Raw genomic sequence first — 22,500 nt, forward strand, 5'->3', positions numbered from 1 at the left:
AAAGGGAGAAGAAAACAACCAGAGTGGTTTCAAGAGAGCTATGACATCTTGATACCTTTAGTAGAAGCCAAGAACAGAGCACACCAGAGAGCGCTACAATCTAACACAACAGTAAACCAAATGGAATTCAGGAGACAGCAGAGACTTGTGAAGAGAGCAGTGGATAAGGCCAAAGAAGACTGGATATGTAGAGTTGCTAAAGAAGCCGAAGTTGCTGTGAAAGATGGTCATACAAGGTGGGACAGAATTAGGAGATTATAGGAGGCTCATGCAGGGAGAAGATTGATTAAACCTAGCATTGTTTGGAGAGAGGATAGAAGTTTGACAAAGGGTAATGTAGAGTTGTCTAGGAAGTGGAAGCAGCACTTCTTGAAGGTCCTGAATGTTACATCAGAATATAGGCAAGAAGTGATTGATTATATGTCATTGCTGCCACCTGTTATGGAATTGGATTACCCCCCAACTACCAAAGAACTATCAGAAGCCTTGAGTAATTTGAAGAACAGAAAGGCAGGGAGAAAGTCTGGTATTTTTCCAGAATTAATCCATTGTGGAGGTTGTGAGCTGGAAGATAGGATATTGACAATAATGGAACAGATGTGAAGAAGGAGGTGTGGTAGATGATTGGGAAAATGCTGTGATTATTCCTATTTTGAAGAAGGGTGATCTTAAACGATGTGATAATTGGTGTGGAATTAAGTTTGTTGGATGTAGTAGGAAAGTAATGGCAAGAATAGTGAAAGAGAGGTTGGAGCAAAAAAAATTACTGATAGGATCTTACCAGAGTCGCAGTGTGGTTTTAGAAAAGGTTGTGGCTGTGTAGATATGATTTTTGTTGCTAGACAGCGTGTGGAGAAAAGTCGAGAGCATAATGACACAGTGTACATGTTATTTGTTGACCTGAAAAAGGCTTATGATTCTGTGGCAAGAAGAGCATTGTGGAAAATCATGGAGAAGTGTGGTGTTCCACCGAGGATGCTGAAAATTGTGAAGTCATTTCACAAGGGAATGCATGCTGAGATGAGGGTTGGTTCTCAAATAACAGAGAATTTTGAGGTACAGAATGGACTCAGGCAGGCACCTATGTTGTTCAACATCTATATCAGCACTGTAGTATAGGTATGAAGAAGTGGGAGTGAATGTACTGTATAAGCATGGTAGAAAACTGGTTGGTGACAGGTCTGTTAAATCTAGACTGAAGGAAGCGAAAGTGACTGAGGCACAGTTTGCAGATGATGCAGCACTATAGACTGGTTGCACTCACTGAGCTAAACTGACCACCCCGACGTGTGGAGGACAGCTGGGACGTTTTCAATAAGTTAGAGGCCTGTTCTTCTTGGTTATCGCGGCAGATTGTTAGATTCCGACAGCTGACGTCGCTACAATGCTAAATTGCAGTACGCTGATGGTCGAGACCTTTACAAAATTTCCTCAGCAAGTTGTCCGAAGACGTCGACTTGTGGCCGCGGCGACAACCTGCAGCCACGCCAGATGGAATTTATTCTCTGAAGCAAACTGCTTTGAAATCTGAATGTTGTAGATTGCTGCCAGTTCCTCCTGAAGACAGTCCAATGGCTTCTTTAACCTGTCAACATCTTCATACGAGAAGTAAAGGAGGTCTGCATGCATCCAATGCACTATACATTGTCATCAGTTTCAATGTCGTCTGTAATTTCGCTTGCGCGCACACACACTGCAATTAAGAGGAGAAACATCTTCTAATGCAGTCTCTTTGCATTCCTATGCTCTACTCATTCATATACCGTTCTGTCGTCAATGAATGCCTTGACGAATATTGCAGTTTTTGGCTAGGAACCAATCCGGATTTGTTTCGTCTTCTGTTCAGACGATTTTACGCTTAGGAAGTGATCGGAACAGATGCGTGTGTACTTCAAACTGATCAGTTTTAGGTCTTTGCTGTTGATAGCAGTGATCCTTGCCCCTTGTCGCCGTTCCGTCAGCTTTTGAAATTCCTCGCCTTTGACCGTCACAATTGCTGGCAAACAAAAAGAAACTAATGTCTCTGTGACGATCGGCACGGTTGCCGCAACCCACAACAGCACAGAAGTTTTCATTGCAATATTAAAGTCCTGAATGTCCTCCAGCATGTGTGCACGTGGTAGGTTCACGCCTACTGCAACCGGTCTATAGCAACATCTAAAGTTGCATTTGAGTCAGCAGCAGCGGGATATGAGGAAGTGGCAAGCGACTTTGGATTGCAGTTGAGTGTGGAGAAGACAAAAGGAATGGCTGTTGGTCAAGAGGTTGATGTGACACCAGTGCAAGTGAAGGGGGGCAGTCTGGATATTGTAGATCACTTCTTGTACCTTAGTTCTAACATCTCCAGTGATGGAGAAATCATGGCAAAATAGACTGTAGGATTGCTAAAGCATCTCAAACCTTAGGATGCTTGCGGAGACCCATATTCCAAAATAGGAACCTTTCTGTAGCAACAGGGACAAGTCTTTGAGCAGTAGTATTGTCAGTCCTGGTACATGGAGCAGAGACCTGGACACTGAAGGCTCCACAAGTAAAACGCTTGAATATATTCCATAATCGTTGTGTGAGAACTGTCTTAGGCATAACAAGATACCAGCAGTGGAAGGAGAGAATATCAACCAGGCGTTTAGCATCAACATTTGGCATGCGGGAAACCATATCTGATCTCATTATGAACAGCAGCTCAAATGGATCAGACATGTGGGTCGTATGGATGAAGAGAGACTGCCAAAGAGAATGCTATTTGGAGAGTTAAGGAAAAAGAGACCATGTCATGGAATGAAAAGGTGGAGAGACGTTGCTAAATTGAATATGGAAGCTATTGGTGTGGGAGATAGGTGGTATGAGTTGTGCCAAGACAGGGGAGACTGGTTCAAGCTTTGTTGTGAAGGTATGGAGAGAGTGTCAGAGACCAGGCAGAGAAATGGATATCCAGCCAATAACCAGTCTCAACCAAGTAGTTTTCAATGTACTTGTGGGAGAAGCTTTCGTAGACAAGGAGACCTAATTTGACATGAACAATTTTGTGGTTGTTAATTTTTCACTGTTTTTATTGCTGTTGATTCTGGGTACACACTCAGAACACCACTATCATGTTGCTTCGCAACAAGGGCGGCTTCAAGGGTCAAGGTGTGTGTGTGTGTGTGTGTGTGTGTGTGTGTGTGTGTGTGTGTGTGTGTGTGTGTGTGTGTGTGTGTGTGTGTGTGTGTGTGTGTGTGTGTGTGTGTGTGTGTGTGTGTGTGTGTGTGTGTGTGTGTGTGTGTGTGTGTGTGTGTGTGTGTGTGTGTGTGTGTGTGTGTGTGTGTGTGTGTGTGTGTGTGTGTGTGTGTGTGTGTGTGTGTGTGTGTGTGTGTGTGTGTGTGTGTGTGTGTGTGTGTGTGTGTGTGTGTGTGTGTGTGTGTGTGTGTGTGTGTGTGTGTGTGTGTGTGTGTGTGTGTGTGTGTGTGTGTGTGTGTGTGTGTGTGTGTGTGTGTGTGTGTGTGTGTGTGTGTGTGTGTGTGTGTGTGTGTGTGTGTGTGTGTGTGTGTGTGTGTGTGTGTGTGTGTGTGTGTGTGTGTGTGTGTGTGTGTGTGTGTGTGTGTGTGTGTGTGTGCGTGCGTGCGTGCGTGCGTGCGTGCGTGCGTGCGTGCGTGCGTGCGTGCGTGCGTGCGTGCGTGCGTGCGTGCGTGCGTGCGTGCGTGCGTGCGTGCGTGCGTGCGTGCGTGCGTGCGTGCGTGCGTGCGTGCGTGCGTGCGTGCGTGCGTGCGTGCGTGCGTGCGTGCGTGCGTGCGTGCGTGCGTGCGTGCGTGCGTGCGTGTGCGCGTGCGCGCGTGTGTGTGCGCGCGTGTGTGTGCGTGCGTGTGTGCGCGTGTGTGTGTGTGCGCGCGTGTGTGTGCGTGTGTGTGTGTGTGTGCGCGTGTGTGTGTGTGTGTGTTAAACGTGTGTTTGCGTGTGTGTTAAACGTGTGTTTGCATGTGTTTGCGTGTGTGTGTGTGTGTGTGTGTGTGTGTGCACGTGCCTGTGCGCGTGTGTGCGTGCATGTGTCTGTGCGCATGTGTGCATGTGCTTGTGCACATGTGTGCATGTGCTTGTGCATGTGTATGTGCTTGCTTGTATTATACATACACATGGCATGGCATGGTGTGACACTGTGTGTGTGGTGATATAGCTCAGTTGGTTAGAGAGTCATCTTATGGAGTGAGTGCATCCGGGACCCTACAGAGTTGCAAGTTCAAGTCAGTGATGGCGAGCTATGGCATAATTGCCTTGGGCAAGAAAATCACACACAGTTGCCTCTCTCAACTTAAGAGTATAATGAATACCTGGTCTTTGACTGGGGTGGCAAAGGCTCTTGACTGCGACAAAGTCTATCAGCCTCTGAGGTTCTGGTGGGACTTTGAGTGCCCACACCACAGTTGGCATTGGAGCTTGGGCTTCTGCGAGTACCTAGCCAGGCTCCAGGAGATTTAGCACGGCTCATAGCTCCTGCGTAGTGCACAGGAACCCAGTCATCTGACTTGGGGTGTTACCATCTAACGGCAGCTCCTTATCTATTTGCGTGTGTGACCTGTCTGTTTTGATGTTTGATTCAGAACAGTTCACTGCAAGCAGTTATGGTCAGATTGAGTGTAGCATATTAAGGGTTTTTATAGACTCTGGTAACTGAGGTGCTTTATTTTACATTTTCTTTCATAGCAATGAGCCTTTTGACGAAGCACGACCAAGTTGTTACGAGTTATAATGAATTCGGTTTCAAGTGTGCCACTTGTGACTGTTGTTTCATTTGGTCGCAAATTTTGTAACAGTGCTAAAGTAGTTTGTAATCATCAAAGTAACAAGACATATCACGTATAGGACTTAGATATTACCATGGTTACTAAACTAACCGAAACCCATATAATTGTAGTGAGTCAGGAAAATTTATTGGTTTGCATTGACTTTTTTTTTGCAGACGGTGTGTTTCTGTTGTTCATTTCTAATAAGAGCTGGCAATTACAAATGTGAAGTAGCCTGTTTTGACAAAATGCTCGGTTTGCAGTTTGTGATTGGTTGTTTGTCCATTGTTAGTGATTGCTGCATACCATAGTCCGGGAAACTTTGACGATCACATTTGGCAAATTTGTCCAAAATATCTATATTTAAAACTTTGGAAAATATTAATTTTGACGATATACAAATTCTGTTAATGTATGATGTCATCAGGTGTTTTCCTTTTTTTGCGCTGTTGGTCTGGCATTTTAAGGCAGGTATTGCACACTCATGTAGAAACGGATGTAGCCCAAGTAAGTGTGAATCCATGGATACTTACGAACTTCAAAGCTGTATTCGTAGTCATTATTTAGTGTTGTTTACTCTGACATATGGAGCTCCTCTATTAGTGAAGAGGTAGTTTGTAAGAGAGACATTGGCAGTGGCCATGATCAATACGCTGTGGCAATGATAAGTAGAAGACAAGTTGCAGTGTATGTCAAAAGGAGGGTATTTACAACGTGTTTGCTTTTGCTGCAATGAAATGGTAGCTATACTATTTTATTGACCATTTCCCAGTCTACGGTGTGACATATGCAAATACTGCTCTGTGATTGGATCATTTGACTGCGCTGGAGACATGGCACATTCCTGAGCATGACACACACACACACACACACACACACACACACACACACACACACACACACACACACACACACACACACACACACACACACACACACACACACTCACGCACATAAAGAGGAACGTAGTCGTGCAGATCAGAAGTGCTTCAATGTCTTTTTTGAGTACAATCACGTGTTACTTATCCGACTTTTCCTTATTCAACACACCGGTTATCCGACAGGTCAAGCTTGTCATGTGGGTGGTCACGTGGCTGGTTAGCTGCGTGCGTGTACTACATGTACATCCACGTGCATGTCAGTTGTTTCAGTTGTTTCTTGAAACAAGTTTGAGAGTGAGTTCAAGCGTTTCTTCTCTCGTTGCATTCTACTTTTATCTACATCTACATTCATTCTACATCTACATTCAGTATACCTAATGTGGAAAAATGCCGTATAATATGAACAATAATTGAGTTTGTAACAGCTTCAGTTATCCAACATTTTTACTTATCCAACAGGGTTTGGTCCCAAGGGGTCGGATAAGTGACAAGCGACTGTACACTACTCTCTCACTCACAGGAAATGTAGAGTTTCATTTCCTAGATGGCTCATAGGTGAAATTGTAAGATGTCTCTATTGATGTTAAAGGAACATGGTCATGATTGCCCTCGGACTCCAAGTGTGAACGTGCTCATCTTGAATTTGGCATTTCAAACCCAAGTTTGTCCCAATACATAAAGTTTCAATCAAAAGCACTTTCAGAGTAAGTAATCAGCTTTATAGACACTTCAACATCCTATCAATGAGCATTTCTGGATCTATTTTGACATAGAACATGTGACAGAACGTTTACCACACATTCTCCTTTCATTGAAGCATGATTCCTATCAATGAGCATTTCTGGATCTTTTTTGACATAGAACACGTGACAGAACGTTTACCACACATTCTCCTTTCATTGAAGCATGATTCATTGTCTAGAAGTTGTGGCGATGCACTGAAAAGGGCTGGATGATCTTTTAGGGAACTAGTGCATCTTCTTGGATTTGCGGTTTCTGCACATTTTAAAGGTGTCAGCTAGAACACAGCCTCACTTACACAAAATTAGAGTGTATTTTATCTAAAGAATTCTTAAGAGTTGACTTGCCTGCTCAGGCAGAGACCGGCAAAATTTATCTTCCTATATATAACAAATATAGCAATCCACTACAACTGGCTCAGCTAGATCTTCTTTAGCTTTTTCATCGTAAGATTTTTGTGACAGCATTGTTTCATCTCTTGGAAACGCCTTGTATCTTGTCCTGATCTAACTTTGCGCAGAATCTAAAGTTTAGGCTAAAGCAATCCATGCGATCATGGTTATTCTGCTTTTAATTAAGACATCTTGTTAAGTTGTCAGATAAATCAGAAGGAATCGATAATGATAACTGCTATTGCACCTACTCAAGCATTGCTCCACTCCCCATTGTCGATTAGCGTGGTCTCTAAAGGATGGGATGAACCCTTGCTTGAGGACATGACACGTACAGGTGCTAATTGGTGTAAGTGTTTGACCAATTGGAATGTTGTAATGCTATGCATATACTGCACCTTACTTGGATCATAACAAACTCTGGTTGCTGTCTAATTTTCTTCTATGTCCGGGTCATTGAAGTCTTCAAATTCACATCAGCCATTAAACAGCAGGTTTTCAGCTTTTTGAGATATCAAGTGGCTGCACAAGACTGATACATCCACCTACAATGAACGCAAGGTCTTTGTTTTTATGTATGGCATCTCTCCAGATCTTGTTGGATTTATTTACTCTGTACTTAATTAATAGTCTTATGAACTTCTACTGTAGATGAGCAAATTTCTCATCAGTGTGACTGAGAACCTGCGTGTTTCAACAGCAATGTCCGAAGCACAAAATGAATTACGTTGCATGCACCAGTTGACACCAATTAAGTGCAGTGGTAGTTGTGAATATGCTAAAAGCTGAGTCAAGGTTGAGGGTAGAAGCTTGATCGATAACGAGGCGACACTCGACTAAGTGCAGTATATTCACTTACCATCTCAGTAGTCTTTTAAGTGATTTACTATGAGAGCTCTTTGAGACTATAGTAATCTTTGTGCTTCAAAATTCTGTAATGGATCTTGTTTGTTTAGAGACGCCAGAAGTCCATTATATTAGAAAGTCTTTCAACAGCTGAAAATTTGGTTGGTGCTGCTCATCCAGGCCAAGCTGAAACAATAGAGAAAGCATTAAAACAGGTAAATGATGATTAAACATCAGAGATTTGTCTGCACTCAAAATCCTATAATATTAGAGTCATTTTTGCTGTGATTGTACTGTTCACTAATTGTCTCTGTATGAACAGTTCCTGTCATTGATATTTTTGTGGTTTGTTTCGGAGATTTTTTCTTTGTGTGTGCATGAATGACTGACTGCTTTGATCTGTTTATGATCTGGCTTATTCGTCACAGTCGTATCGGTTTGCTGAATTTCTGCCATATGTAGTGTTAAGATACAGGGCTTCACAATACGACCAATGTGGTCGCCAATGCGATCATTTTGTGTGTCAGGCAAGTAATTGGTTGCTTATATGTTGCCAGAGGCAACCTAATAGTCTGTTCACACAGGGAATTTTACCGTGTCAGCACGGTTTGATTTTGTCATGTAGTGTGAACACTTACCGTGCTGTGCTGAGAGAGCCGAAAGAGTGCTGGCCCAGATTGCTCCAATTTGCCGTGCTGGCACGGTTTGGCTCGGATGTTTTGCATAGGGTTACCGATCTGCAAGCGTGTTCGTTAATGCATAGTTCGTTGGAAAATGGCATGGTCCAAAGACGAAACATTGTTTCTGATTGAATTGGGGAGCGAAGATTCCATACAAGCGCATCTTGAGGGATGCCGCCGTACTGCATGGGAAAGTGTATGACACTGCGATGTGCATGTTACAATTGCCTTCTCTGGCGTAATCTCCTTTTCTACCTGACACGATATGTCGATCTGGATTGCTGAATTTCTGCCAATAATATGGCAGCGAAAGCATACAGTAGTATTACTGACGATCTGTAAATCTTAGAGTTAGCGTACGTTACGAATTGCTACACCCACTGCCTCACTAGAGGCTTCTAGTTAGTGTGAATGGGGGCTGGCACTGTTTCCTGGCGTGCGCTGTGCAAGTATGCTAGTGTGAACGGGATATAAGTCTACTCTTGTTTGATCGTCGCTTGGCTTTGGCTTTCAATTGCCGTTTTCAACTGCAGCTTTGCATGTGGGCTGTAAAGCTGCAGCAATCTTACTACTACTAATTTTTTTACAGCAGTAGGTTGCTGTCTAGTTTACAGGACTAGGAGCACACATTCTTCAGCTTCAGCGGTTTACTGTATAAGATGAAACATTGGCGGGAATTTGTTTTGGCGGTTTACTAAAATTGACAGAGAAAATCTTATTGGCAGATTTTATTTTGGTGGTTGGACATAATGTTGGATAATTGATGCTGTATATGCACTATATTCTCTACCCACTACAGCTGTGTTTGTGGCCATCACATTTCCCTAACTTACTGGTCTCCAACTACTGTATTGATGAAGAATTGCTGTGTCAGCACAAAGAATGTATCACTCATGATTCGTCTGGCTTCATCCATAGCTTCACAACCTCATTCTCATTACCTTCCTGTTAGACAGGGTCTAGGCACAACAGACGGCGGCAAGCAGGGGTTACAACTTTGTTGCCACATCACCATGGTGCCTGATCACGTGTGTGATGATGTCACCATATCCTGGAAGTAAAATTAATAGCGGATTTTATATTGGCACTCGCTGAAGAATCCACTAATTTGCCAAAATAAATTCCCTGTCAAATTTTATCTTATATAGTATTTTTAGTCAATCCAAATGATTACACTCACATAACTCAGTTACTGTGTGCACTTGAAGTTCTAATTAACCAATTAACCAAGGTTAATAGGCACAGGGCTCTGGTCATGTGCTCTTTTGTGACTGTCACTGATTGTTGCTGATTGCCTGTCGTTTGGTCCTGATCAGTTCGTCAACCTCAGTGCAAGATGGTTGTTGTGGGTGTTATTCTTAGATTCTTGAGCTATACTGTAAAATTCGTGCATGTGGACCGCAATATACATGTAGCTGTGTGCAAGCCCTTGTGTTCTCTTGACCCTATGAGTAGATTCAGACTAGATTGAATATGCTACCAATATTTGGCTATGAAACTATCTACTCTGGCCCTTACAACTCACTGCATATATTGTAGGCGACTAAAACATTTTTAGATGGTTTCTGAAACGGTGGCTGTACCATGATCATGATATTGCATTGGAAGAAACCTACAGGTGAATTTAAATAGGCAATAGCATTTAGGCCTAGATGACAAGAGTGTGGTACTGCAGGACTCAGCAAACATCACTAGGCATGTCTGGTTTCACAAGAAGGTTTGCAGGTTTGCAGTCACATAAATTGTAACTGACATTGTGGTTTCAGCAGCTATTTTAAGCAACTATCCTTTCCCACAATACAATATAAATGGACAGTTTAGATAAATATGATTGCAATTCTGACAGCCGACATCCGCTTTTCAATGCTTATGTACACAATTTTAGCCCTACAGGATACATAAACTCAACACCTCCTGACTACTGCCTGCTTCTCTGCTAGTGTCTGGTGAGTGGACAGCTACCTTCTACTCGCCAACTTCGATTTGGACTCGGCGAGTAGGCGAGTGGGAATTTTGAACACTGCATTGACAACGAAGACAATTTAATTAGCTGGGTAAAAAACTATAGGATTGATTGTCCAGTAAATTTTCTTCCTACAATATTTCTACAATATTCCTGCAATGCTGTTCTATCTTGATGTGCAGTCTAATAGCTGCTCTAGTAAAATTTAGTTTGAAAGTGAGGTAATACGGTGAGAATCGGTGTTGTGGTGAACATCAAGTGATTGCTGTCGTTTTCTTTACATTCAAATTCTGGTTTGGTTTCGACAGGTCATTCAGCATTTGCTGTATTTGAGTCGTCTGTTATGGGTAAGAGTTGCTCTAGTTAGTTGGTTTGTCTGACTGATATATGATGTGATAATTATGGTTAGGCTATTCTACCTGTGGATGTGTTCTTCAAGACAATTGGGGGTTTGTTGAATGCTGCATTAGAAAGCATAGTCAAATGTGTTCTGAACTTGCAGGTAAATTGAAAATTTTCTTTTGCATGTACTGGGCATGACAAAATATTGAAGTGTTTGCAGTCGACTCAATAGTTGTGCTTCTATTTGAAGAGCACATAATGGCTGTGCATGTCTTTGCATGGGTGCACACACACACACACACACACACACACACACACACACACACACACACACACACACACACACACACACACACACACACACACACATTCACATCATCATCACCACCACCAGCACCATCACCACAACTAACACCACCAATGCCATCACTAACGCCATCACCAATGCCACCACCACTGCCACCACCAATGCCAACACCACTGCCAACTCCACCTCCAACACCACCAACAACAGCACCATCACCACCACTTTCAACATTACCATTTTCACACTTATCATTGCTTAGGGAGCAACTAAAAAATGTGTGGTTGCTTATTTGTAGTTGAGTGGGAAGCTAACTGGGGAAGTAGTTTTCTTAATTAATCAATGTTGATGCTGCATGCTTGTAAATGGTAATGTAAACTGTTAGTAGCAGTAAGGCTTTTCTTCTAGTTGGTACTGAGTACAGTCTGTTAGTGGTTCTACATAGCATTTAATATACTTGTATTTGAGAGTAGGTACATGGCATTTAATATATTTGTATTTGAGAGTAGGTTACAATTGTGTACCATGTCGTAGACAAAGGTATTACAAGATTTGAAATTAGTTCAAGACTCATATTTGCACTTGTAGAGTATTCTTCAGCATCTCACTATTCCATTAGAATGAGTGTGACTTGTGATGAAACCAGGGTCTGCTAAGTTTTTTGCTGCTTGGTATTCTATGTTGTAACTATCACATTATAGCTTGTACGTGTGAAGAGATAATGTTTTTGCACAACTCGCATAATCATTTTGGCACAGCCTAGATGTTTTTCAGTCAATCTAGATATGCCACTATGTTTATGGCACATTGACAGAGACTTTTTTTTATTGCTATGGATGATTAATTTTGAAGAAAAGATGCCTGTGCCAGAGACAGCAACTCACAACAAGAGGTGTTAGAGCACTCATCAGAAGAAGCAAGTCTTTCCAACAAAACAGTGGCATGTGATGGGAGTTACTGTTTTGGTCTTAGTAAGCAACTGTTGACTGTAAAGCATGCCATCTAAATTTTATCATGTTTGCAACAATAATGTTGACGAGAAATTTGCTAGATGGAAATGACCAGGGCATGGTTTGTGTTCTTTAGCGTAAAATTATAACAAAAACAGGCACAAAATACTTTCCTTTTTGAAATTCCTAATGTTGAATCTTGATATCATGTCTGCAAGTATTTTCTGATGGTATGTTCTGTTCAATAGCTGCAGTTTAGACTGTGGAAACAACAAATGTGTTGATTATTGGTGGTTTTTGGTTGTATAACTGTAGAAGAATCACCTTTACATTTCTTGATGTAAATGTACTTTTATTAATGTTATAAAACATGATTTAGAAAGACAAGTACTGGCATGACATTGAAGCACATTTTACGAAGATGGTACAGTAGAACATAGCTAGCCTGAATAGTCTTGTTTCTAAAAAATCATTAGTCGTTCAAACTAACAAATTGTTTGAATTAGCAAAAACTCGTAGTGGTGGAATGTATGTTTGGATATGCAAATTGTTTATGCTGCCTGATGCAAGTGTGAATGGCCCTCTTCAGTTCTTCATAGGTCGGTGACTTCAATGTCTTGGTAAACTTTCTAGTTACCATCTTAGTCAGCTGTTTGTGAACTGCTGCATCTCTAATTCTTTCTTCTTGATGTTTCAAACTGTACCTCTGCCAATACGTATACTTGAGCTCTCACATATTAGGTATAAGACGATGTATGCAATGCATCCAGAATTGCTATTTTTTATGTTATCATTCTGTTCATGCACTTTAGCTTTTCTCAGTCTTCCCACCAGATGATGACATGTCTAAACTTATGGAATTTGCACATAAACTGTGGCAATGACGTGTAGCTTTACACAACTCAGAGTTTTTGAAGTCTGGACTCACAATGTTAGCACCAAGACCGTTCAGATTAGTGAGGGTTTGGAATAATAGAATATGGCTGAAATAGAAGTCTAAACATGCACATAATAACTATCAATTAATTTGACCTTGTCATAGCTAAGGGGATTTTTCGAATACATAGAGAAGATTGTATTCTTTTGAAGTTTAATCCAAAGAAATTGAAGAAAGATAAAAGATTGTTGAAGAAGGTGTTGAAGGTTTATTGGATCTTTCGCGGAAGGCTGACATCTGAAGAGATTTGTGTGCTGGATTTACACTGAATGTACTGTGTCTTGTTTATGTCTCGAGATGGCCAGGCAGTATCTCAAAGATAACTACATCTACCAGCTGTAGTACATCCCTTCAAAGTTGCACTGGCAAGTTGCAGCCACTAGGCAAAGCTTGTACTGAGTGGTCCATAAGAAGGCGTTGAATGCCAAGCTTAGTGACTGGGATGCTGGTGAAGTGAAGAGGGTGCTTGATAGTGACAAGCTCATTGACATGACATTGACTTGAAGACCTCTGTCATCGAGTAGAGGCATGCTCGGGTACTGATCAGTGTTCACACTGAGATGGAGAAGGGAAAAAGTGATCTGGTTGTGTTTGGGTTTGAGCAAAGTTAACTTAGGGCAGCAGCAACACCTACTACTGAAGAATTGTGTTTCATCAGCGTATGCACTCATGAGTACTTGAAGGTTTTCATTAAAGTTGTAATTTCTTTTTGATTTCTGAGGCTTGGCACATTTTTGTGTGTCAATAATCCAGTAGACACCTTGTCCATTGCATATTTGGCTTCATCGCTGTACAATGGACATATGATCTTATTACGTGGTTTCATAGGTTTAACTGCTCAAAAATTGTTACAGTTTAATTTTTGTCTAACCTGAATTTGCTAAAGCGTTTAGTTGCTAACTTTCCCAATTTACAGTACATTTTGTTATAGTAGCATCCCTCCAACTCAAATCTCTTCATCTTCCAAAAATGGGATCAGGTGTAATGTCTCGTGGTCTGTCCACAGCATTCTTAAGATTCTAAACCAGTTGCACATGCTAGTCAATACTCCTGTTTACACTGGTTGTTGGGAAGGAGCTACATCGCAAACTAAGATAGCTTGTTTTGGCTTTCCACTTGCGTTGACTTGGCGTACGGAAGTAAATAATGAGAAGTGGTCAATTGCAACTATGTAAATGGTGTCAGCTGTATGTCATAATACAAAGTACGTAGTACAGAGTTACAGAATATAGAGAGTCTACTATGAGCTAATTCTACCAAGAGCAATGGTGACATTATTGTAAAGTATTTCAAAGCTATGCAGTATACATCAGCAACTCATTCTAACTGTCTTTCCATTGCTACCTACCAATATGTCCCAAAGAGGTGCACGAAATAACGTCAACTGAATAGCTAATTATTGAGCATGTGAGAGACTTATTTGAAGATAAATGCCAATGTGGACGTCAAAGGAGTGGGTTGAAGCAACCTTCTGGGAGAGGACAGTTATCATATTGCATACTAGCCCTCAAACTTCCAGACTAGAGAGCGGACAAAGCATACGACTCTAGTCTGGACCAGAATGATACTAAAATGATTTTGGAAATAGCTTTCTAAGCCAATCAGCACCTTAGATCTGGAATGTTGGCTGTAAATTCTTATTGGTTTAGCAGTACTGTAATTGGTTATGCTAAGTGCACTAGCACTGATTCCGCGCATAGGAAATCCTCCTTGGCGGCTAAGTGCACACCCGAGCTGCTAAGTGCACGCCAGAGCTGTGGAATAGCATGCGGTTTAGTTTTAGTTTCAGCTCCAGTTTTTATCTTTCAAGCTTACGGTGACAGGACATGCACAGCAGCGTCACTAGCTATAGATCATCACCTTTGACAACTAGTCGAGTGGTTAGACTAGCTAGCGCTTGGGTGCTGCCCCAGAGTCATGGAAAGAGTCGTTTCATGCTGTCTACCAAGATATCCTCGCAAACACGCCGGACGTCTCTCTTCTTCCTTTGTGAGATCTCATGGCATTTACAAATGATATGTTTGTGTAATGCAAAAGCTTGTATATTTTCATCTTATTATTGAATTAGGTAAACCGACCCTAGGCTGTTGTATTACCATTTAGCATCGCTTTTTGCTTCCGAAATCAGTTTAGTATCATTTTGGTCTAGACTAGAGTTGTGCGCTTTGTGCCCTCTCTGGTCTGGAAGTTCGAGACTGGCTGGAGGGAAGGTTGGAACTGTGGCTGATTTTTGTTTCAAAATCAGGACTTTGGATTATTGTGACAAGATGAATTCTCAGCGACAAGAAGAATTTTCAGCGTTTTCTCAAATGGTTCTAGAAGCTGCTATTTGCTAATCACTGTCCGAGCTCAATTTGTGATATTGCTGGACAACACACCATATCATAATGTAGTAATTGATGGAGTGTCAACAAAGTCTAGCACCAAACGGCCATGCAAGAATGACTTACTGCAAAGGGAATGCATTCCATTTGACAAAAAGATTTCAAGAGGGATTTCTTTGCAAAATCAAACGATCTGGTCTCAATGAAAAAGCTCTACTTTACAAATGCAGCTGCCAAGCCTGTGTTGTTCTTTATGCACCAGTAACACACTGTGAATTGAATCCCATAAGCTGGTCTGGTCGTATTTCCCCAGACCTTGAGCATCTGGCACATGCAACCTTTCAGACAGTTACTTTAGAATTATAAGCCAAACACTATGATCATGTGTCCTGAAGTAGAAAGACGGGTTCTGGCGAAAGGGTAGGTTTCAAGGAAACTGTCTTGAAGAATTTGTCATTGAGCTTGGGGTAGATGAGGAAGAAGAGTAAGAGGAGAAGGATGAGGAGATTACTGAAGGAAATCAGGAGACTGAGAATGTCAAATACTTCAAAGAGGATTGGATGATGACGTAACTCTTACTTAATTAATTATTGTGTAGTAGATTGATTTCTGCTATTTCCACTGAGTAGAAATGGGAGGTTCTGCAGTTTTGAATGATACCGAGATCGTTTCTTTAGTATATTGCACAGTGAATTGATAGGGAATTTTGGAATTGCCAGTCAACAGAAATAGAGTAGTTTCTCATATCAAAAGTACATGAGCAATTGTCAGTAAGGGTGCACCAAGCTAGATTGCACTGGCTTATAGTTGAACATTTTAGTGTAAACACCACATTAGATCTAGTTTATGAATTTCCTGGCAACTGAAACTAAACAAGCACTGATATATGCTGCAATTGAAACTAAATAAGCAGAGATTCATTTAATTATATATGCATAAGCATGCTGCTGACGAATGGTGCTGGTGTATCTGGATGTGGCTGAATAATAGAACGTGTTTGAATAGTGGCATTCTATTTGAGGAAAAATGTGGTATAGATAAAGCAGAGTGTTACTAAAACATAATGGATATGTTTAGATACTATACTATTGATGGAGCTCTATCAGCATGCCATTGTACTAGTTTTGGTTATTTATAGGATATTTCAGCAAAAGAAGCTGGACATCTGCATCAGTTGTTGTCTGTCGTGTTGAATGAAGCACCAACTGTGTTCAAACATGTCTCTGAGAGTGCTGAAGTATCAAAGGTAAGTAAACATGGTTATGATGCAGGGAAGTGAGTAAGAAGGAACGATGGAATCTGAATATTCAGTCATATTGTATATTTAGTAAATTTTTTGAAGAAAACAAACTCGTATTGCTGGTAGTTGGCTACAATGGTAGATGTAGATTATACAGTGCAAATTGTTGCTGTCGATCTTGTCTTGACGTGGACTGGACAATGATGAAATTATGAATGTAATTGCAGTTCAGAATGTAGATAAGCTGCAGACTACAGGTAGTTTACATACAGTGCTTCAGTTGTTACCTAAAAAGAGTGACTGCAGACACATTACTTATGAAAGTATAAAAACATTGTGAGAAAATGATGGGTATGTAGGGACGGGTATGTACTTATTCATGCTCATCTCCTACATCACAATCGAGTACTGTGAGTGTTACACATGACTGCTGGATTTTATATTGAAACTGCCATAAGCAATTACTATAGATAAAAAGATTGTGATGTAGAAGATGAGCATGAATAAGTTCATACCCATTCCTACATACCCATCATTTTCTCAAAATGTTAGCAGCTGGCGGATGTACATAGCTATTGATTGCATCAATAAACAACTTCCATCTTTACGCTTGATTAGCAGCTGGCAGATGTACGGAACAAAATTGATTGCATCAATAGACAACTCCCATGCATCTTTACACTCGAAGCACACAGGGTCACATAGTTATGCATTTCAACATTCAGCTACACGCAACTGTAAGCACACTGTGGAAGTGGCAGCTAAGGTCCCAAACTGTAGTTTCCGCCAGCTGATATGGCGTTATGGAAGCTCCAGTTGACATGATACTGGGTGGACTTTGCATAGTTCTGCTGTTGGGTCAGTGCAATTCCTCAGACAAGAATGAATCGTTTGGTATTACTCTCGTCGTTGTAGCTGCTTTGAGTGAGGCGCTAGCCAGGCTGACAAAAGCAAGATGTGAAAGAGTAAATCGCATATTTTGCTTGCCGATATACAGCTTCTGAGACGTTTAGTGTCAGTGTTAGTAGTCTGGCTACCATGTGCACCGTTTACAGTCGAGCATTAGGTGGCTCTGAGATTTTTTACTGAGTTATAAGAAATCTGGAAAGCACGTGTTTGGATACTTTTGTATGGGGGTGGCCGGCCATTTTAGAATCTTTGCATCTCTACATAGAGAGTGCTACCGCACTCTGTGATTTGAAGAAATGTTATGCAGTTCTTGAGTTGTTGTAGTTTCTCCCAGGCTATTTGAGCAGAGCAAGAGGTGCTCTGGCGATTCTATAATGAACATGAGACAAACTCTATTTCTACACTACTGGTTTGTCTCTGTAACATTACACTGCAAACCATTTCTGCTGTCATGTAGACTTTGAGATAATTTGGTTATGGGTAGAAACCGCATAGCTATTATTTATTTGGTTCCATAAACTCAAGTTACAAAGAGTAACAGGAAAAATATCAGACAATTTGGTGTTTAAGTGTTAGTTTATGTAAATAGTGCCTTGCTCAGATTCTTTAGGTTAGTGGTATGTGCTTAGTATTTGATTAAATTGTCTTGTTCAAAGATTTGTGAACAATTGATTTTTTCAATGAGATTAAAGATTAATGGATGCTATGTCAATGTGGGCATGGTCATATGACTTTGTGAAGTCTCTCGACTGCGGAAGTAAATGCAGATAGCAGACAAAAACACCGTAGTTAGATATGCAGAGGCAATGGAGCTGGGGGGGGGATGAGGATGAGGGGCCCAGGCACCCCAACTTGAAGGTACTGGAAGATAACCAATGTCAATCAATACTGTTGTAATAAAATTGTTAGCGTGAACATACAAAGCGCAGTCATACCTTGATGTTTTGACAGGTGTCCTAATTTAGAAACCATGTGCGCTAATACTTTCTGTCTACACATGATAAAGCTGTCAGATTCAGTCCTCCCCGAACAGAAAATACACTATGTATGACTGTCACACAGAAGGAACATAAATTGTCTAATCATAAAGTGCAATTTGAGTCACGTGTCATGATGTCAGTTACAGTGAAGCTAATATGTAACCATGTCAAACAAATGAAGGTAGTTATGATTCGTACTGTTGAACGGTTTGGTTGTCATATGGCAAGTTTGCTATTACATGGATGGATGTATATTGTATTTCCTCATTTAAACACCACGACGTTATTACTTTCAGCTCGTTTTAAGGGTGTGGTGTTTATTTGGGGTGCTTGTTCAAGGGCAGCATTTATTGCTTTCAGCATCTGACATGTTTACTCAAGGGCTTTCTTCTACTGTCTTGCCTATACCTAAACAAATACTAATCTACTTTTTCTTTTTTACTCATAAATACAGACTACTGTAGGTACACAATAGGTATGCTTTCAGCGTTTTTGATAACGTGGCACTTTTTGTGGCTTTTATTTAATGGCGGTGTTTATTGTGATTAGCCCTAGTAATGGTGCAGCATTTGTTTGAGGTGGCATTTGTTTGGACTGCACACATGCAATAATTGGATCTATATGTTTTTAGGACTGGTTTGCAATTTTGTCACTTTATGAGTTGAAAACGTATGCTATAGGAGGGTAGGAGTAAAAAACATTAGTAGTTTATGAACTGATGATTAGGGAAGTGGTTTTACATGGTTTTACATAGAGAACACTCATAGTGCCTGTGTACAGCATATGTAACAAATAGAAAGGTGCTGTTGGAAGGCCTGCAGCTGCAGTTGCATGTTCAGACAGAATTCAGGTGGCTGCTTTGTATCGAGTGACCAGAGCTTTGGACAGACTGTTCATTGTAGTGCGTGGGTGAAATCTGAAAAACTATCTCAACAAGATAGTTTGTTTCACTTTCAGCAGGCCAAGAGCTAATTTTATAAAGTGATAAAGCTTCACCTATGAACAAGAATTCAACTGGTCATAGATAGAAACAAACGTCCAAACAATCGAAAAAAGCCTATACGGTGAATGCATGAACATATGTGCGTAATTTAATGGTCATGTTCTGGTCAGTTGTTGGTATGGTTTAGTGGGTATAGAGATAACAAACATGTGAGAAGCACATATGTCGTCATTTATATGCTACATCACATCTTTAGTTGCATGACACCTTTATTTACATTACATCTTCAGCCTCATTCCTGTTAGTTAACGTTTGCCATTAATCATATAGTATTTTACTGCTATCATCAAATGCGTTGAGCAGTGATTAATTCTAGAATTTCCCATACACTGGCATACATGGGTGATGACTAAGGTGGCTCACAACAATACCTAGCCTTTCGACAATAGCCATTCAGATTTTATGCCAATTCTGACAAAACGTTATCTCTAATCCAAGCAAGAGCTTCCCTATCTTACAAATGGATGCCTTATTTCTAGAACAGCTACTTCCACCATAATCTTGTGAATATGACCATTCATTGCAAACTTTGTAGAAACTTGAATTACTATAAGTCAGTCTTTTAAGTACAGTGTAGGTTACAATGAATGGTCATATATTCACAAGATTACAGTGGGAGGTAGCTGTTTAGGAATAGATTATCCATTTGTAGGAAAGGGAAGCTTTGCTTAGATTAGAAACCAATAATTTTTAAAGTACTACAAAAAATTACTTTATGTCAAATGTAATTATATAATTGTATAGACGTGTACATTTTGTGTGACTGCATGTCTATCTGTACATCTGTCACTGTTGTTAATGTGCACATATAGTGCAGTAAAACATTCAGATGTGAATAAGTGCATGGTGATGTAACGGCAGAAACAAAACCAAATTTCCTGGTGGTACTATGATGTGACGTCTGTCAGACATGATCACGGCAGGAAAAGCGGTGATTTTGACCAGGACTACATCAGACTACTCTGGTTTATGGTGTGGTATTGTTTGTCACTGCAGGATTCCTTCATTATCAGGGTGGGATATCCTTGTGTTCACATGGTAACTGCACGAGTTTCTAACGTCATACCTCTGTATACTTGATGGAATTCGTGCGTGTGCTTCAAGCTGAATGACTCTAGGATTGCAGTTGGAAAAGAACAGACGGACACCACTGCACTTTCTATTATATATCCAAGTGCAGGCTATAGCTAACACTAGGTAATGCCAACAGTCTAGTACTTTTCAACATACTATGTCCTATCTGCTGTTTCTTCTGTAGACTGTTTAGGAAGCAGCACTTATCGCCTAGTGTTGTCCTTATCTTCTAATACACTGAGTTTCTAGTTAGCTAAAATAGAACAAAGTAGGTGAGTGTACATCAACTGCATATTAATTGAACAACTTAGGGTATGGTGTGACAGTTCAGATTTCTCTTGGATGCAGTCACTCATGAGCAGGGAACCAGGTCTCACATTTCTCTTTGCCCTAGGATTGCTAGGGATTTGTTAAAAGATGGTAGCTCCAAGAAGGGAAGTAAATGTTGAGGTTACGGGCTGTTACATGTCCTCAGTTGATCTGAACATGTGCTTAAAAGCATTCTGGAAGTCTATTTTCACAGAACACAAGTCTTCTCCGTCATGATTAGCAGATATATAAGACCTTAGTGCATGAATTGCAGCTTCCATCCCACAACGTATGCCAACTCCAACTTTACCGTACGGAAGAAAAGTGCCTGGAAGATGAGATTTGACTGAAGAAACTAGCTAACCGTCAAATTGTCACCCACAGCTATTGGACAACTACCGCCTGATTTTTTGTGGAGAGAGGTCAGTGGAACACCTGACAACCAGGAAGCAATATTTCGATCAAATAAAACCCTGGCTTGCCTTTGCCTCTTGAAGGGTTTTTACACTCCTAGTACTACATTAAAACTTTTATTGGCACTTAGCAACTGCAATGAAGAGATGCAATATGTGAAGACCAAAAGGAGCAGATGGTTGCTGAAAAAATGACGAGGCAAAACTAAGGACGGTGAATCAGCAAGGAAAAATGATGAACAAGAAAATGTGTCGGGGTGAGGTTGTGCCATCATTCAATAAAAATTTGTATGTTATGCACATGATTGTGCAGCATTTTAGTTGTATGCTTTTTTGGGAGGGGAAGGAGATAACACAAGCTTATCATATTATCGTACTTTCACTGGCATGCCCGATTAGGTGAGTTTACCAAACTTGCTGTAGCCAGAGCCAGTAAATGTAACAGCATCCTGTTTGTAAGTGAGATTATAGAGCAACGTAAGATAGTCGCATTAATCCAAGGTTGATATCATGGCAAAGGTATTGTACAGGAAGTATAATCATGTGCTAATGCAAAGAATAATCGTGTGGCTGCCAGTAAGGACATTGTTACCCAAGGCCCAGATATCTGGGCTAATGGTATAGTAGTCATCTGGTCAATGACCGTACGTACGACCGTATGACTGTATTTATACTCAATTAGTGCAGATGCAAATGAAGCTGTTCCGACCAATAGATGAGAAGTGGTGTTATTACCGAGCAATAGACGAACATGACTTTATCATAAGGCTCCACCTCTCTTTGTTTGGTAGCTGCTAACGAGAATTTGGCCATCAGGTGTCCATCCTGTACACGCTGTTAGTTTTTTGCTTAATGTAAGGGTTTAGCACATAAAACAACACCTAGTCTACATTTGCATGTGCATGTTTGGCAACCAACAACCAGGCGTCTAGGTAGAGAGCGAAGGTGCTGGATTTAGGTGCCATTCGGGACGTGTAGCTGTACCTGACTTGTAACATTTTGCTTGTTCTGCAGTGTTTCTGCATAGTGGTTCTGAGTCTGACAGCTTGAATATTTAGTGGGCGTGCCACAGTGTTGTTGCAAAAATCACTAGTGTTGTCTTCAACAGAAATTTGGTGCTCCCCAGGAATTTGCGAAGGGGAGCGTGCATTGTTCATGACAGCACGTCTGTGTGTGGGACAAAGTGACTGACCTGTAAGTACGCAAGTCTGGAGACGAGTTACCACGCTTTGCACCTTGTCTAGCTAAACCAATGCATTGGAAACTTTAGCTGAGACGAGTGGGTTGGGCTAAAACTTTAGTATGCAAAACATTATCACGTGACGAGATGTGATTACATACACCGGCCGAGGGTTTAGCACTATAATGTGCTTCTCTATTCATTCATTGATGAGTTTGATGTTGACCACATGACTTAATAAAAGCCAGATTTGGATTGGGTTGAGAGCGGGTAATTTT

The 22,500-nt window shown here is 40.9% G+C and overlaps 1 protein-coding gene across 1 annotated transcript in view; it reads left to right on the plus strand.

Moving 5' to 3' along the window:
• The window catches only part of LOC134181538 (centromere/kinetochore protein zw10 homolog), a 56,815-nt gene that overhangs the window by 30,089 nt on the left and 4,226 nt on the right, over positions 1-22,500 (plus strand). Inside the window, exons 14-17 of the mRNA XM_062648813.1 lie at positions 7,725-7,829; positions 10,566-10,604; positions 10,667-10,759; positions 16,253-16,360. Of these exons, the coding sequence (XP_062504797.1) occupies positions 7,725-7,829; positions 10,566-10,604; positions 10,667-10,759; positions 16,253-16,360 (345 nt within the window). The remainder of the gene's footprint in view (positions 1-7,724; positions 7,830-10,565; positions 10,605-10,666; positions 10,760-16,252; positions 16,361-22,500) is intronic.

The sequence above is a fragment of the Corticium candelabrum genome, chromosome 6, assembly GCF_963422355.1.
Source record: "Corticium candelabrum chromosome 6, ooCorCand1.1, whole genome shotgun sequence".
Classification (NCBI taxonomy): Eukaryota; Metazoa; Porifera; class Homoscleromorpha; order Homosclerophorida; family Plakinidae; genus Corticium; species Corticium candelabrum.